This window comes from Heterocephalus glaber, unplaced genomic scaffold, assembly GCF_053883595.1.
Source record: "Heterocephalus glaber isolate CG9 unplaced genomic scaffold, H.glaber_assembly_v1.0 deba00001863, whole genome shotgun sequence".
NCBI lineage: Eukaryota > Metazoa > Chordata > Mammalia > Rodentia > Bathyergidae > Heterocephalus > Heterocephalus glaber.
Window position 1 is genome coordinate 237454 of NW_028258503.1, and position 18533 is coordinate 255986.

Consider the following 18533-nt stretch of genomic DNA (forward strand, 5'->3'; position numbering starts at 1 on the left):
TGTACTGTGGATCGAACCCAGGACCTCCCAAATGCTAGGTACCTCTTCTACTACTGGGCTACATCCCCAGCCATTTATTTGGTACCAGGGATCGATCTCAGGACCTTGCGTTTTCGAGGCAGGTGCCACTGAGCTAAATTCTCAGCCCGCCAGCCTTTTTATGTTGAAACGAGGTCTCATGAAGTTGCTCCAGTTGGCCATGAACTTGTGATCCTCCTGCCCCAGCCTCCTGAATAGCTAGGATTACAGGCATGCACCACCTTGCCTGGCTATTTTCTTATTTATGTAGTTTTGTTTTTTTTTTCCTTCACTTTACAGGGTAATAATACAAACTTTGGAATAGATCCTTTTTCTCAAACATTCAACTTTAGGCACGTGCATCCTTTACCTAGGCTGAAGTTATATACAGAATTCTTTGGGGTGATATTTAAGGACAAAATTCGGGGTGGATTTTTTTTCATTCTAGGGGGATGGGTGTAGGGTGTTACTATGAGTTAGGCGCCTCAAAATGGATGTGGGTTTTTGTTTTGTTTTTTTGCTTCCACTTCTTCAACAGTATGGAAGTACTGGGAAATACGGGGGAGGCCCATATGTGGCAGATCCAGCCATACCATTCTGCTCCTACTTAGATGTCGGGAAGCTTCCAACGGGGTCCTCAAATCCTCGTTCAACTGACCACAAAAGTGGTAAAGGCGCATGCTCCTTTGCCTTTTGGCTTCTTTCCGGTATGCTTTTCTCAACCCTGGCTATAGGCCTGGGCACTGTTTTTTTTGTTGTTGTTGTTGTTAACACAACTGTTTAATGGTTATGAAACGTGATTGATGATGAGTTTTTAACTGGGGCTTATGGAAAAGCCTGTAGGCCACGGGTCTAAACTCACTGCATTGAGGAGACAGAGGGACGGATAACCAGGAGGTTATATGTGCATACTTCTGGGAAACATTAAAGCCCCTTGTTTCCCATTTGCTTTGCCCTTTTTTTTTTTTTCTTCAGATTTTGAGTTTTATTGTTGCCTCTTCGCTGCTCAGGCCCTGACCGCGAACATGTGCAGAGGGTATAGCCGCTCTTTGCGCTGCTGCTTGTTGGTCTTCAGCTTCTCCTCATGCTTGTTGAACTTGCGGAGCAAGGCTCGAGTGTTCTTGGGCCGTAGGCCCAGGGGCTTGTACTTCTTGCTTTTGTAGAATTTCCTGAGGTTTTCTCTCTGCGTCTGCTTAATAAAGGTGAGGACACGGGCGATGGATTTTCGGAGAACTCTGAACTTGGAAAGTTTGGACGCTGCGCCGGGGGTCACTTTTGACTGGCGCGCAACTGGGACAGCTCCGCCTTCAGGTCGTTGAGCTGTTTTCGAAGCTGCTCCTCCTTGCAGGAAGGTCCTGAGCCTTAATCTTGGCCAAAGCTGCAGAAGAAGCCGCTGCTGCCGCTGCCGCCCACTGCCTGCTTGAAGGAAAGAGGAAGGGGCCTGCCATTGCCTCTGTATGCATCTCAGGAACAACAGCAGGAAAAGCATGGTCAAGTTGCAGCAGTTTGGGAGTTCACTAATATAGAAAAAGAAAACACTGTTTTGTTTTGTGTTTTTCTTTTTGGTTTTTTGAGACAGGGTCTCGCTGTGTAGTTTAGGCTGGCCTTGAGCTCTCTACGTAGCCCTGGATGGCCTCGAATTTGCTGCAATCCTCCTGCCTCAGCCTCCAGAGTACTGGGATTACAGGTGTGCACCACCACACCAGGCAACACTGATTTCTAACATGCCAAAATGAATATTGTAAAGCACGAGCATGGTTGTTCTGTTTTCTAATTTGAAAACCAAGGGAAAAGATCCTTATCTAGACAGTTCAAAATTTACACTAAAATATTGCAAACTATTGAAAATAGTGGCAGTGAAGCAGTCATCCTTAAAGGTGGCTGGGGTTCCCTCTCCCCTTGTTAGATGCTCCTATAAGGACAAGTATTGCTTATGAAAGTCTATTTTACATGTAACTGGTTCAAAGGTATAAAGATACCTGAGAACCATAACATGGAGGAAGATGTTCAAGACTGCAATTAGCAAGTCAGGCAAGCTCTGAGATCAAGGGTTCTCATGATACATGAAGATTAATGTTAACTGCCCAGGCATGTGTCCTGCCATTAGACTGGGCCAGCAGTCCACACACTGCTCTGTAAAGGACCAGAGATATGTTAGTCTTTAAAGGCCACAAATGGTCACTGTGGCATGGTCTTCTCTGTCTCTTTGTTTTTGCAAACCTGTGCGGAAAAACCATTTTAAGTCACAGTCCATGCAAAGTTAGCTTGTAGGCCAAATCAATGGGCTATAGTTTTTCAATCCTTGTATTAGAATACAGAACATAATAGTTGCTCCATTTGTTAGAGGAATAACCCTCATAAGAGTGGCTGATATCTGCTTTATCCTTCTCAATGTAAAAGAAAGATTGAAAATAAATGAACTAGACATTCAAGTCTAGATTCTAGGAGACTAAATAAACCAAAAGAACATAAAAGATTTTTAAAAGTTTCAAACAAATTAATGAGGTAAAGAACATTTCTTTCCAAAGTAGGTTTCATTTTAAAAATTGGGAGTCAATTTTTAGAAGAACCAGTCGAATAGACAAATATTTTCTAACTGTAATCAAGGGACAAAAAGGATAGAAAGATTATATATACATATATATATATATGTACGCAGATATAGATATATGGCATGAGAAGAGAGATACAGATCTACTGCAGACATTTACACGTTTATAGCAATTAAGATAACAGAAAGTGAGAAGTTCAATAATCAGAAAAAGAATGGAAAACACAGTCAAGTATCTACCACCAAAGAAAGCACAAAGCTCTCTTTATCTGCATTCATGGTTTTGACCCCTAAACTCAAGTTTTTTTTTAAATCTACTGACTCCTGGACATTCAATAATAGAGCATCTCTTCAGTTCTATCATCTATGAGAATCTTGACACTACTACATTTCTTCCTAAATCCATAATCATTCGTATTACCTGTAGGTAGAAAATACCTTTCTGCAGTGAAGTGTGTAGAATCTAAGACAGTTTGTTCCATATATGACATCTGTCAAAGGTCTTTAAAGTATCAATGCATTGTCTTAAGAAGGCTACTTACATACCATTAAGGTCCCAGTGGAATTCCCACGATAGGTCAGCCACTTCTTCCCATCAAGACTATACATGATGATAAATTGAGAAATATAGAGGCTGGAGAACTTCTGACGGGCACCCTGGGTTTTGATGCCGTGAATGATCATTGGTGTCAACAGATCCACCTACCAATTAAAACAACATTTTATTTTAATTGATGTTTAAATTATGTACTACCTCCTGACATTAATTATTGGCTTAGGAAGACTCTATATTGCAACAGATGTGCCCATTGTTGCCTTGGATGTGCAGACAACGATGGTGAAATGTGGACATTATGTGTGAAGCTGTGGAGCAAATGGTGGGAATGAGTGGAAAAGATACATATCGAGATCCCTGCTTGCTTGAAGACCAGATCGCTATCAAATCATTGACCCATTTTCTCTACACACATATCCATTGTACTGCACATATAGACACACATAACCCAATGCTTTCTTTACTCACACCTTAGTGTCAGCCTGGCCAAAGTCAACTTCCTCCCCTCTCCCCAGACCAGCCCCATCCCAACGCTGTGATCAGTAATGAACTGCTCTGCCTTCTAGAAGTGTCAGTTGAGTGTCTGGAGCAGTTGTACATAATTTTGGGGGAAAACCATTTCACAATTAAATTATGATTAGGCCTAGTTTTCCTGCGCACAGGCCAGCTATAGCATGTCGAGACATATCTCCATTTTTGCCTCTGGTCACAGATAAAACCTCAATGGCCCCATGATGCTGCAACACTCTAGGGCAGGACTGCATCAGCTGAAGGTTCCTTGAGGACCAAGTGGTAAGGGAAAGGTTTCACCTGGGAAAGGACAAATTCCTCCTCAACATAAGTTTCTCATCGACCTAGGATTATCACTGACTTCTGAGTCATCTGTTACTCCTGATGAATTGAATAAAGGTGTGGCAAGCTGAGGCAAGTTCGGGGTCCATTGTCTTTGCTGCCCAGAGCAGCACTGATCAGGCCCGCCGGGACCCAGCTTCTCCTCTAAGTCTGCTTTCCTGTCTTTATTCTTTAATTCACCATGTGCTGTCCTGGCTCACAGGAGACCAGGACCCACTGCAGGGGTTCTGGTAATGTCCCCTTTCCCTGTTCACTACAGTTCAGAAATGATTTCTCCTGCCTAGCCTCCCCTGAGTCACACAGACACATTTAGTGCTGCTTTATTTATCCACTTCATGTTGGATCTAACTTCACTGTAGCAAATTATTACACCATATTATAAAGGTTGCTTTGCTTGTCTGCCTCCCTTATTAGACTGAGATCCTTAAGTCAGTGAACCTGTTTGAGTCACTTAACCTTTATGTGTCAAATTTGTTTATCTGTAAAGTAGAGATGATATTAATGTTTAACTCAAATGATTAAGATGTTTATACATGTAATGTGCCAAATTCAGTGACTGGCACATAATAAACACTCAATGCTAGCTATTATATTCTCTCTGCCCCCAGAACCTAACATGGAATCTGGTATAGTGTTGAGGTGTAGTAAATGTTGTGGAATGAATGAGTGAATAATGGCAGAGTGGTAAGGAATGGTTCATACTTAAAGAGGGTGAGGACCATGTAAGCTTTACAAGGATATCTGTTACCGCCATAACACCTAAGTCAAAGAACATTCTCACAGATGCCCAGTACGTACAAACTGAACTTGTAATGACTCTCATGCTTAATGACCACGTGCTCGAGTTGACTGCAAGTTCCATTCACATACTCATTCATTCAAGGATTATTTCTGAGTACTTGCTACCTACCAAGCACTGTTTTAGGTAGGAAGAAAACAACAGTAAACAAAAAAAGCCCTTCCCTCATGGAACTTACATTTAAGTAGGAGAAGCACACACACTCACACACAGACGCACCACCACCACCGCTATACTTATGTATTTGTATTTACTAATATCAAATAGTGATAAATGAAGGACATAAATAAGACAAGATAAAAGGACACAGAGTGACAATGTCTTCAGAAGCTGCAGCACTACCTTTTTCCACATAAGGTGCTATTTCCAACAGATGACAATTTTTCCTCTTGGTATTGTGGCATAAACAACTGAAAACACCATGTGCAAAAACCTGTTTTTTTCATGTAGCATATGAAAAGCATATATCTTTTTTATATGAAAGTATATATCTTATTTTTTGATCACTGACTACTGTACCTTCTAGAAGATTTAATAAAGCCCTGCCAGCCTATCTACATTCTGTAATTGAATGTTTTTCTATTTCATCTTCTTGAGTCTCTTCTACATTATAATTGGGACCTTAAAAGAGTTTGGCAATCACAGATTCAATAACTGCACCTATGTATCCAGCAATGTATTTCAGTGTAGCCGTGAGACACATTTACCTAGGAGGAAGTAAGCAAGGTGGAAATGAATTTCACAGTATATAGGCACAAGCAATGCAGTTGTGTATCTCCATGGGGCCTGTTGATTACCCGCTGCTTGGCCTTGGTTGCCCAGTGCCCTCAAGCCAACCCAGTGCCCTTGTGCCCGTTCAGGCCTTCTTACCAGAAGAGCTGCCTACCCCAAATCCTCTCCTAGTAGAAAATGTAAAGTCACATGTGTGATTTGTGTTTTCAGTTCACATTATATTTCTGTGGGACAATGCTGCTCTAAAGGAAATAAGGAAGTGAGAAAATTTGTAAGACTGAGTTATTTATTTAAAAGAAACTGAGTTAACCTAAAGACAGGGCTTCAGGTATTAACCTATCTTAGTTCTCCAGATTGGACTAAATTTAAGTAGGTATTTCCTACTACCCAGGGGTATAGAATTTATGAGGGACACAGGTTCAGTTTTAGAAAGGAAGCTACAATTTCTTTGCTTGTGATACAGTGGTTTGAGTTACGTGTTTTTGTGTTAAAATACAGAGTACTGGAGGGCTCAAGGATACCTACTTAGTTGGAGACATCTAAATTAGAAAACACGATTTGGGGAGGGGATGAGTTCGATGTAGTAGAAAGTATTCAGATGTTCTAATCCCAATATAAAGAAATAGGACATATCAGTATACTCAATTATGTTCCCAAATCTTCTGTTCATGAGTGTTTTTGTACAAACCACAAACCATTTTATTCTTCAGTTTCCTTGTCTGTTAACTGAGTTTTGGTAGGAATGACTACAGTATAAGGGATATGTATAACACTTTGAGCTTGTGAGATGAATAAGAGGAATTCTAACCTTGATCCAGGAAAAAGGTTCTTTGGTACTCCAGGCGTTGATCAATCCCGAGTAATGAAGTCTGGCCAGCTTTGGAGCCCACTGTCCTTTGCCCAAGAAAGAGGAGAGAGATTATATTCAACTGGATTGGTCCTAGACAGTTGGGAATGACATCATCCTTTCGAGAAAGGTTCATCTTAGTTGTGGAGAAGATAGACAAAGGCATACAAAGCTTTGTAGCCTAGCAGTACTGATTTCTCCCTAAGGTTTTGCTTGTCATTGTTGTATATCTCATTTTCTAAAATCTAATAATTTTGTTGACTTAACTAGCACTTCCAATTAGCTGATACTACAATTTGTTACCAGCACTGCCAAGTGATAAAACTTATTATTACACAACATATGTTCACTGGAGACAAATCAGAAAGCAAAAATTTAAAAACTAGCAAAATAAATTAAAATAAATAAAAAAATACAGTCCTTCCAAATAGTACTAGTGTTTAAAAATAACTTTCTAGCCTTTTACAAGGGGGAATTTTTTCCCCTCTAAAATAGGGGTTGGCAATTATTTTTCTGTCAAGGGCCAGAGTGCAAATAATTTAATAATGGTAGATTATATGTGCTCTGTTACACAAGTGCTGTTGTAGCCATAGATAAGATGTAAATGAATAGGCATGGCTGTATCCCAACATAAGACTTTATTATGGGCACTAAAGTTTTCATTTTATAATTTTCATGTCATGAAATATTCTTTTTAAAATAATTTAAAAATGGAAAAACTATTCTTTCTTTCTTTCTTTATTTTTTTTGTACCGGGGATCGAACTCAGGTCCTTGTGCTTTCGAGGCAGGCGGTGGAACCACTGAGCTAAATCCCCGGCCCGGAAAAACTGTTCTTAACTCACATATACAAAAACAGGTAGCGGGTCTTACAAATAGCTTTACGTTACTGCTCACAGGAGACTGCAGCTTCCTGCTACAGTGAAGAGAAAGAACTTCAGGGAGCAATACTGAAAGTAGACAGGATATTTAAGGAGGCAGAGTTATCGCCCAGAGAAATGAAGGTGGCCTGAATTAAGATGGTCATAGTGAGAAATGGAGAGGATGACATGGATTTTAGATGCATCTATGAAATAGAATTAATAAAAGCATGGAGGTAGACTGGTTATTGAAACAAAAATAACAGTGTTTACCATATTGCCCCGAAGCTGTAATCTGAAAATCTCTAATGTTCCCAGAAGCCATTCCCAGAGGAATCTGACACTCTGAAATCAAAAAGGGGGGAACACAGGGCTAAAAGTGCATACAACTCAGCTTCTTAAACGTAAGTCAATGAAAATGGGAGAACACCAATAAATACTAATATTTTAGGGCTTATTATGTACCAAGAACTGTACTAAACATTTTATTGTGCTATTGCATTTAATTCATTCTAACAGACAAGTGTTAGAACTATTCATATTTTGCAGCTGAGGAAACTAGCATCCATAGATAAGTAGACCAGTAGTAATTCTCTTACTGGTTTAAGGCTAAATCCCCAAACTCTTTCAAGTGATATCTGTAAGTTATCTTTGGTAATTGAATTAAACTTCAATTCCAAATCTGATGTTGTGAAAGTGAAGAGGTCTTGTTTGGTAGCACCAGCTTATTGAGTATATTCCAAGTATATACAACTTCCAGCATATCTGTCCTTCTCAGAGGACTATGATTTCTACCCGCAATATTCATTTTGAATTTAACCGATATGCATTTGTATGTATTTCTCGACAAAGGCTACCATTCCAAGAAGGAGGCAAGCTGTGTAGAAATAGGCTGGTAGGCAGTGAGCCTCTGCTCACAGTGTTACTCACGCTTGCTGTACACCAGGAAAAGGGTGCTCATCCCGGCATACAAGTGCTCGCCAATGAGGCATTCTACCCGCCAAATTCCAGCTCTGGATGGTAGCATTTCCACGGTCTCAAAAGCACCTTTTCAAAACCAAAACGAAAAAAATTTATTTCTTTTCACTAAAAGATGAGCATGAAATACATTGGTTTTCATAGAATATCAAAGGAGATGTACCAAATTCAGTTCCACCACTCTTGAACTCCCCAAACCCAAAGTGCTTCCTGTGTGGTCCCTATAGTTGGAGACACTCGAGATTGAGTTTGAGCATCTCCCTCCTGGGAAGTGAGAGACAAAGTGAACAAATGCTTTGATGATGGAGACAGGAGAGTGCTATTGCATTAGGACTGGCCTACACTCTCGAGGGTTTTCAGAGCGTACAGAATAGTTCTTATTGACCAGATGTGGGCTCTGAGAGAGACAGAGTCAGGGTGAGGTCATCTTGAATCCAGTCCACTGGGGCTACCTAGAAGCTGGGATGAACGCTGAAGGGGTCAGGAATGAGTTACAAGGGGCCACCCAGATTAAAGGTGGAACCAACCAGGCAAAGGGGATTTCATGAGGAACAGTTCCAAAAAGGAGTCTCTGAGGAGCCCCTGAAAGTGCCCTGTAAGAGAAAGAGTCCTCTTCAAATACTTGCTAGGTGTAGACAGTGTCGAGGTACCTTACAACAATAGCGGCAGTTCTAAGTTAGAACAGTCTTATTCCCTTTTAATCTATCCGAGCTGGAGTTCAAAGCAGCCTCTGGCAAGGGGTTGTGGTGGAGGAGGAAGCACAACAAACACAAGGTGGAGAAGCAGAGGACTCAACCATAACTCCTTCTCCCAGTGCAGACTTCCAGCCTGATGTGAGCTCATGTTGGGTGGGGGAAGACTGAAGTTAAAAAGTGCAGAAATTTGATCACTATCTTGCAGTGAACATTGTAATTTTGACTTGAATTCTATTTGTGAAATAAAGTTACTGCAGGTCTATTTGTTACTTTAGTGAGCAGAACAGACACGGGGCTTCTCAGATTTGTTACGAAGAAATGGGATGTTTGCCTCCACTATTAAATCTGTTTTAGAGACAACACAGAACTAAAATCGTATTTTGATCTACATTGTCAGCAATGCTTAGTCAATATAGTGGTTGCCTACATAACCAAATCACTTTTTAGACAACTACTGGTGTCATGTGGGATTTGAGATGGAAAATGAAAAAGTATTCTTAGGAAAGTGCTATGATGTTAGCCATCCATTTATTCTATTCTATTTCCTTTACAGCACTTTTAGGTACTTGAAATTATCTTGTTGATTTGCTAACTTATCTCTCTGTAGTACGAAGTTTCTTGAAAAAAGTAAGTTAGTTGAGAGCAGGGAGCTTGTTTGCTTTGTTCACTGATTGCACCTCCAGAATTTAGACCATGTAAACTAAGTACTCAGCTGAGAGTGTTATTGCACGCCTGTAATTACAGCACTCTGAAGGCTGAGCCAGGAAGATTACAAGTTCGAGATCAGCCTGGGCAGCTTAGTGACTTAGTGAGACACTGCCTGGAAATAAGAACTTTTTAGAAGGGCGAGGGGTGGAGCTTAATGTTCAGGTCCTGGGTTTAATCCTCAGTATTGCAAAGTAATAAAAATAGAGTAAGTACTCAACAAGGAAGTACGCTAGGAAGAAGAGCGAGCGCAAACTAGCTCACACCTGGATAGAGGTTGTAAACTGCCATTTTATACTCTTCTTTTTTTCGTACAGTGAACACATGTCCACTGAAATGAATCGAATGGATGTTTTCATTGCTGCCCATGCTGAGCAAATACCATCGAATCCTTTGGTTCTGAGCCATTACTAGGCCAGGTAGGGTGTCCATCACATAGCCATTGATTGCTGGAGAAGAGGGACACAGATGAGGGTGTTAAATCTATTGCAGATGTTGTTTTCCCTTTACTTCACCAGAAATACTGATATCTATGACTATTCCACTCCCACACATGTACTGGCAAGTTACAAAATGTTCAAGTTTCTAGCTCACGCTGCATTTCACAGTGAGTAATATTTGGGGGAGGGATATGTTACCATGGAAGCGATAATTCTCTTTAAAAGTGGGATCTTCCACCTGCGTACTGCAGGGTTCCTTGCAATTCCTTTCCATGTTTTCAGTAAAGTACCAGCTCTTGGTCTCATCAAAGATAGTGAAAAGCAAAGCAAATTCCTGCACTGTCACTTGTCGCCCATGAGCAGGACTCAGTGTGTTCCTGTGGCAGATCAGAAGGGGTCCAATCAAGCCTGTGTGCATATCTTTTTCCTAGAGAGAGAAAACATCAACCCCATCAGTATAAGTTCTTTCACCTACGAACCAGAATAGGTTATTATCGACTTTTATGGCACTCTGACTTGCTTCCTATCTGCCCACAGTACAATTCATCTTCTTCGGTAGATTCCAGAGTGATATTTCTAAAACACAAATAGGATGTCAAACTTCCTATCTGAAACCTTTCATTGTGCTTAGGACAAATACCAAAATTCTTAGCATACAACACCAAGATCATTTCTTTTAAACTAGAAAGTAGTGAGCACAGTGGAGCCCTGCTTACCAGGTCAACATCAGAGAAATAAGCCCAGGCTTTGCAGTCAAATTCATCTTCAGTGGGTGCCATATGTTGTTGCACTTCCCAAAAGTAAGTTTTGGTTTCATTAGGCTTGACAAAATTTTTTCTAGGTTCTGCTTCTTGTTTCTGATCATCTTTGTAAGAAATGAGGCTGGAATAGAAGGAGTAGGGACGAGAGGCCTGGTTTTTGAAAGTTACCTGCAGAGCAAAACAAACAAATGAAAAATCAAATGCAAGAATCATCCCTTAGGCTATGAAAGTCCTAAGCCTAAGGGTCACATCCCTAATAGGAATGCCCTTCTTTTGGTCTTTATCCAAAATTGTAACGCCCTGGAAGAAGAGGCGAAGAAGATGTTGTTAGAACCCAAGCTTGAAGATCTATGAAGGAAATTCTGAAGAATTTTTTATTCTAAATTGAAGACATGAACTCACATTTATGAAGGAGAAAAGTATTAAGTACTTAAGAGTAATTCTAAAGTAAGAGGGAAATTGTCACCATGGGGGTATTAAACGACTATCACCCCAGGAGTTAATAATGACATATGAAGTACTTCATGAGAAATTCCAGGATCAGTGTATATGATCTTTGAAAAAGAAGGCCGGGGATTTAGCTCAGTGGCACCACTCTTGCCTCGCAAGCAAGCGCAACGTCTTAAGCTGGATCCCCAGTTTTAAAACAAAAAAAGCTAAATGGATGCATATCGAGGCCATCCTCTTAAGTGAAATAAACAGGACACACATGTGTAAATACCGAATAGTTTCTCTGGTGTGAGAAACTGAAAGTGTAAATAAGGATGAAAATGATTAAAATGAATAATTGATAATTTGAAATAGGAAGAAAAGGTCCAAAGGGGTAGGGGTGGTGGGAGAGGAAGGGGAAAGGGAAGAAGGGAACGGAAAAATTATGAGAAAAGAAAAAAATGGAAATGAAATCTATGTAAATAGGGAAGGGTGGAGGGGGTGAAGGGCGCATAGGTAATGGGGACAAATAAGAACCAAGATCCATCGTGTACAGGTACAAGCACCCAGTGATAAATGTAAACGAATTGTATACCTAAAATGGACCAATAAAAGAATTTAAGGAAAAAATAAAATAAAAAATATAAAAATTGTATTTTAGATCTTTAAAATTATACATTTATTATAGAACATAGGGAGAGTAAAATGAAATTCAAATAAAAATATACCCACAATCCTATCATTTTAGGCCCTTTTGTATTCTTAGTATAATCATAAATAGAGAAAATGGATAGCTATTTTTGGAAAAACTACTTTGGGTAGTAGATATTATCCAAAGAAATATTAAAGAGAAAAGCACTCCTTCCGAAAAAGACAAACTTTCATTAGGATTAGAGGTCCCACTTGACCTAGTTATTCCCTCGTTGTGGATCCTCCCTAAAGAATTAAAAGCATCACACCATAGTGATATATGTGCACCTATGTTTATAGCAGCACAGTTTATAATAGCTAAATCTTGGAAACGGCCCAAGTGCCCATCAACTGATGAATGGATAAAGAAGATGTGACTTTTTTTATACCATGGAGTACTACTCAGCCATAAAGAAAGATAAACTTGAGACATTTATAGCTAAATGGATGCAACTTGAGACTATACTCTTAAGTAAAATAAATCGGACACACATGAGTAAATATCACATTGTCTCTCTAGTGTGAGAAACTGAAAGGGTAAATAAGGACCAAAATGTATAATAGATAATGTGGAATAGGAAGAAACTGTTCAAAAGGAAAGGGAAACTGTGAAAGGGGGAGGGAGGGAAACGGGAAAAAATGGAAACAAAGCTTTTGTGAATAAGGGGGGAGGGGAGGTTGAAGGGAGGGAAGGGGGATGGTAGACAAAGAGGCATCAAGCTGTATCGTGTACAGGTACAAACTCCCTTTGATGAATGTGATCGTTATGTATATTTAAATTGTACCAATAAAATTAATTAATTAAAAAAATCCAAAAAAACCAAAAACGGCAAACTTTCAAAAGACACTGATAATTCATAACAAAATCTTAAAATATTCAGGTCCATTGCACTTCTGGAGTTTTATCCTGGGAAAAGGACCGTGATCACAGAATTATTTATATAGTGAAAAAAAGAAAGTGTCTAAAAGGTTGTTCAAAATAAATGACTATGTAAACCGCAGCTCCGTAAATTCACAGAACAGACGATTACACAGTCATTCCTACGGAGGAAATGTTTTTTGTTTGTTTGCTTGAGACAGGGCCTCACCATTTAGTTCAGGCTGGCCTTGAACTCACTATGCAGCCCAGGCTGGCCTCAAACTCACAGCGATCCTCCTGCCCCAGCCTCCAGGGTGCTGGGATTACAGGAGTGCACTACCACACCCAGCCAGGAAATGCTTTTGATGACATAAGAAATGTTTATTCCATGATAGTATTCAAAAACTAAGGAACAATTATATATGGTATAATTTCAAATACATAAAGAGAAAAGTACAGAGGAAAAATCTAATAATGTACACTAAAATGATAATTAAGATATTATTTTTCAACTCCTTTATTTTTCTGCACTTTAAAATTTCTCAGCTCGGCGTGGTGGTGCCCATCTGTAATCCTAGCACTTGGGAACTGGGGTGAGAAGACCACAATTTTGAGCCCAGTCTGACCAACTTAGCGACTTAGCTAGATCCCACCTCAAAATAAAAAATAAAATGGGCTGGGTGTGTAGTTCAGTGGCAGAGTATGTGCTTCACATGCTTAAGGTCCTGAGTTTCACCCCCACCTGGCACCACCCAGCACAATTCAAAAGCAAGAATACATTATTTTTATAATCAGAAACAAAATAAACATGTAGAATTAATTTTCTTGTAATTTCTTTGTCCTTAACTCACCACAATATTATCTTCAACTTCTGCTCTTAGGTATGGCCCCAAGAGTCCCAAGTGTTCGTTTAATTCTCCACGGTATAAAGGTTGAGTAAAAGAACCATCAGTAAATTCCTGGAAAACTACTTTCTTGAACTGATAGGCACTGCCACTCTGATCCCTGGAGACAAAGCAGAGAAAAAGCAATACCCTGATGAACCTACTGAGTGAAAATGCCTCACATCTTTGCCTTCCCTGTATTTGCAATACATTTAGCAGAACTGATGGTGGATTCCAAGTGCCATGGGGCAGGGAGGAGAGAAAGAAGGATTTTTTTTGGTCAAAATGTCTTTTTTTTTTTTTTTCTTGGTACCGGGGATTGAACTCCGGACCTTGTGCTTGCAAGGCAGGCGGCAGCACCACTGAGCTAAATCCTCAGCCCCAAAATGTCATTTTTAGACATGTAGCACGTTTTAACAAATCAGTTACATGTGCAACTGCTTATAACATAAAAGGAAATACATTTTTAATAATTTCCTCATCACTGTTAAATTCACTTGCAAATAAATGTAAGTAGCAAGGCAGAACTATGTGTTTCCACATACTGACCAGTGCAACGCTGACAATTATAACTAAGGTATCCAGGAAGCCTGAAAATGAAGATTTAACTTAAGACAAATAAATTTGCTTCCATTAAAAAGAAAAGTAAAATATTTTTGACTTGTAAATTACACATATTATAAGCAAAAGCAATCACTTTTAAACTCTATTTTCATCTTAAATAAATGACAATTCAAGAATTAAAGAATTTTGAAAAACATCAAGAAACAAAAGGAAAATTAGCAGTGTGCACTTAAAAACTGCTGAGTAGGGCCGGGGATTTAGCTCAGTGGTTTCGCCACCTGCTGCACAAGCGCAAGGACCAGAGTTCGATCCCGGGTACCAAAAAAAAAAAAAAAAAAAAAAAAAACCAAAACAAAAAACTGCTAAGTAGAACAAATGAAACCAAATATTAACCATTTCTCACTTTACCATGAATATTGGCACTATTTATTTCATATCTATGTCTGTTTCGATGCATAAAAATCTTAATAAAACTGAATGGTTAGGTCAGTCCATTTTTTCTTCAACAAAAGAATTTCTAACTTCTAGATTTCAAAAATTGCACTCTTGCATTTGTGTTTTAGTATAAACAAAACACTAATATATTTCTTTTATATCAGTGGCAATCAAGTAATAGGCATAAGATACTTTTTAAAAGGTTAAGACGTTTTGTGAATGCTGTCATTAAAAAATATCCTGTACAGAATCACAATCCTGACAGAATCTATCTAGTGCACACACAAGTGCCCCATTGTTTTGATTTCACGGTCCTTTTTTTCACAAAAACTTATTCTAAAGAATAATTGGGGGCTAAACACCCATGGCTCTGGGCAGCAGTGATTACAGTGAACAACATCCACCCACAAAGAGACTCATGTCCGTAAGATTTTCAGACTAAAAGAGTAAAGCCTTTTGCGCACTGACAATACGTATCAGACATCGGCTAGGCCACAGTGGAGGGTAGTGACTTATATCAAAAGGATACACTAGCAGCTGGTTTTGAGATGGCACACCTCATTCATTCTGCTCAGGTATCAAGAAGGCATTTACAGAGGACTAAATTATGCACTGGAAAATGTGGAGGTCTTCTCTGCACTATCATCAACAGTGAAATGGGTCCCTGGAATTTAAAAAGCACAAGGGCTCTTCATAAACAGATGGAGGCTCTACCTAGGAGAATGCATACAACACGATCAAAGGACTTGGAATATACCAGTGACTTCCTTCTAGCATTAACTAGCATGAGCGTTTTTGGCATGTTAGATATTTTACTATTTCATGTCAACCATGACCGTAATGAAGTAAGCTGCTGGAATGATAAACAAAGAGTGACTGCATCCCTGGTCCTTAATAGCAGTTCACACACAGCAGGTGACCCTAAACATGCTGGTTAACTAACAGACCATCTTATTCAAGAAACCTGCTGATTATATGTAAGGCTTACTTGAGTGGACTCAATAAATCTTTGAGAGCATCACTTAAATGCCTAATAGATGTCTATGAACACGACTTACAGCAGTTTCTGTAACTGGTATACTTCCCTAAAGAAAATCTGTAAACATTTGGTAAATGTCTAAGTAATGGTTTAACATGAAAAACTAGCCAAAAAATGCCCAGAAACATTTGAGTCTTTAGCACTCAAAATATAACGTTAAAACATCTCTGCTAGAGGGATTTCAGTATCTGAAAAATTTCACACCTAAGTGGCTTAAACCGTTCTCTCATAAACTGTAAATAAGTGCAAGGAGTTTCTACACTTGGGAATTGCATAAGTTTTTATCTTTTCTCAAAATAAAACATCGATGATATAGAGGTAGCATAACTTACTGAATTAACTTTAAAAAGAAAAACAAAAAAGCAAGATTATTTTCAATCGTCTTAAAAGAAGTGTTACAAATGTTTAAAACTTTACAAGGCAGGCTTTCTTCTACCTGGTTTTAGACACCTCATTCTCACCCCTATTTTCACTGTGAGGACAGCAATGAGTCCAGGCACCCTTGGCCCAGAGGCATCTACTGCAGTATCAATGGTAGAATCTGGAGTGATCCATCTCAGGAAGATAAGGAACAGATGATTGTGCACAGCCCGTTACTGAGCCGCAGTGAGAAATGAGCCTATCCAGTCGTTTGTCCATGGACAACACATCTCCCTTCAAGACTAGCTCATAGACCTTTTCAGTTCTTTGTGCAACATTCCTCCAGGTGTAGAAAGTCTTTACTACTTGGATAAACTCTTACTACTATGGATATTTTCTGGGGTTGGAAGTGTCCCCGACTTCAGTTGAAAAATAGCTTTTTCCAACCCTTTGCACAAAGATTTTACTGAAGGCTCACATAAAACAATGAGATTTTTCTGGAAGCACCTCAGGAATTCCACCAACCTTCGTACTTACAACCTGTCATGTAGCTGATATCTTTCCCGTACTACTTCTAAACTGATTCTCTTTGGTTCCTCTCCCCCAATTATAAAATTTAAATTTTGATATTTTGGACAGAGTTCAGGTATACCACAAAGCAAATCAGTCCCATGCATATATTATGAGAATGGGTTGTACAGGCGGAAAAGCTTCCAGAGTTAACTGGGGAGAGTGGAGCTGAAGGAGGCTGGACACGCCCACCTCCTCCTCTATAGGCCATGCTGATATGGTGTAGACATCGGTTCTTAGAGCAACCCAGCCCTCCTCATCTGCCTACAGGATCAGGGATACACCTCCATTTGGATGTCTGCCATGTTCCTGGTGGTACAATGACAGCAGCCTTTGGAGCAAGTGGGATAACTCATGAGCCCACAGGTCACAAAGCTAGTTGGGGGTGGCAGTGGCTCTAGGTGCACAGAACAAAACAAATAATAAAGAACCTTTAGGGCCAGGGGTTTAGCTCAGTGGTTTCGCTGCCTGCTGCACAAGCACAAGGACCTGAGTTTGATTCCTGGTACCAAAAGAAAGAAAGAAAGAAAGAAAAAGAACCTTTGACGTGAATACAGCCCAGAAGCAGACAGCATACCATTGACGGGCCTCACATGGGAAAAAGTGAGGCCGAGCTCAGGGTTCACAGTACAGAACATACAAGAGGCCCCAGGAGTGACTCACTACTCTTCCCGCAACCTGGTGGATTCTAAAATTATCAATCTTGGAAAGAACCTTTATCAATCCAAACACCTAGATGTGGAGAAATTTTTTGATTCATATCTTTCTTTTCATTTTTCCCTTACTCTTTTTCTTTCCTTTTTTGTTTATTTGCTTTTTATTCTCTCACTTTTATCTCCTTTCATTTACTTTTAAAATTCTTTAATCGAATTCTATCTCTTTCACATCATGTTTCTCTTTTCTTTCTTTCTTTCTTTTTTTTTTTTAGTACTGGGGATCAAACTCAGGACCTTGCCCTTGTGAGGCAGGCGGCGGAACCACTGAGCTAAATCCCCAGCCCTCTCTTTTCTTTCTTAAATCTTTCTTCTTCTTCCATTTTTCCTCCCATTTCCCCTTCTATATTCTTACTACTTCACTATTACTTTTGGCTTTCATTAATATTTAGCTTTTCAGTATAATCTATGTTATTGTCCCTTTTTGTCTGTTGTTAGTAATGTTACAGTTGTTGCTTCTATTTTGTTTTTACTTTGGCGAAGCCCAACCGACCTCCATTGCTGCTTGACAGAGTTCCAGCTGGGGAAAGAAAGGGTGGAACACATCGCACCCTCATGTTTTATTTTTTTTCTTGCCATAATGTTTATACTTGTTACTCTGGTCACAGGAGTCACTGTGTTTGTGACTAACAACAAACTCTCCATGAGGCAAATTGGCAATGATATATTGAAATCTGATCTGGCTCACAAGTCCCAAATTCCAGTTTCTCTTAGTTCTATTGCCACATCCACTCCTAAAGAAACCTCTCCTGAAACTCCCTCTGTTTCCCCCACTACTATGACTCCCCCTCTTATTGCTGACATTCTTTTTACTAAAGGGGTCTTATGAAGAGATTGAAAGGACAGACTTTAGATGTAAGAAATAGTGGAAAATGGGAAATAGAAAGAACGTTAAGACAGGTAAATGCATTAAGGAGACAAGTTACTCAATATTTCTCAAAGTGCTGTAAATATCTCCTGCTCATGGACTATGAACCCAAATGACATTTAGTTAAGATGAACAGAGGTATAGAAAAATAGAAAGCTAATAGCAAACTATATTAACCATTGTGCAGTTTCTCAAGGGCCAGCTGGCGACCACAAGTTTGACACTTAGTTGATTAAATCTTGCTTGTACCCCCGCTGATATAAAGATTTTGATTAAGTTACTTTCTGTTCTGTTTAGGTGTGGGTAAATAAGGGGACAATTGTAATTTT

At 39.5% G+C, this 18533-nt stretch overlaps 1 protein-coding gene and 2 pseudogenes across 7 annotated transcripts in view; all 3 read right to left on the reverse strand.

Annotated features, from left to right (window-relative positions):
* Positions 1–18533, reverse strand: part of F8 (coagulation factor VIII) — a 176141-nt gene that overhangs the window by 45646 nt on the left and 111962 nt on the right. For 6 of the 7 annotated variants that reach the window (XR_015448422.1, XM_087204120.1, XM_087204124.1 and 3 more), the window contains 8 exons: positions 13623–13776; positions 10749–10961; positions 10231–10459; positions 9859–10041; positions 8145–8261; positions 7488–7559; positions 6317–6402; positions 3116–3271 (listed from right to left, as the gene is read on the reverse strand). Coding sequence is in view for 6 of the 7 variants with exons in the window: in XM_087204120.1 (XP_087060246.1) it covers positions 3116–3271; positions 6317–6402; positions 7488–7559; positions 8145–8261; positions 9859–10041; positions 10231–10459; positions 10749–10961; positions 13623–13776 (1210 nt within the window). In the remaining variant the exon portion in view is untranslated. The remainder of the gene's footprint in view (positions 1–3115; positions 3272–6316; positions 6403–7487; positions 7560–8144; positions 8262–9858; positions 10042–10230; positions 10460–10748; positions 10962–13622; positions 13777–18533) is intronic. The other variant, XM_087204123.1, reaches the window with a different exon arrangement.
* On the reverse strand, positions 290–3108 carry LOC147820527 (large ribosomal subunit protein uL29 pseudogene; annotated as a pseudogene).
* Positions 14351–17848, reverse strand: LOC147820528 (phosphatidylinositol N-acetylglucosaminyltransferase subunit A pseudogene; annotated as a pseudogene).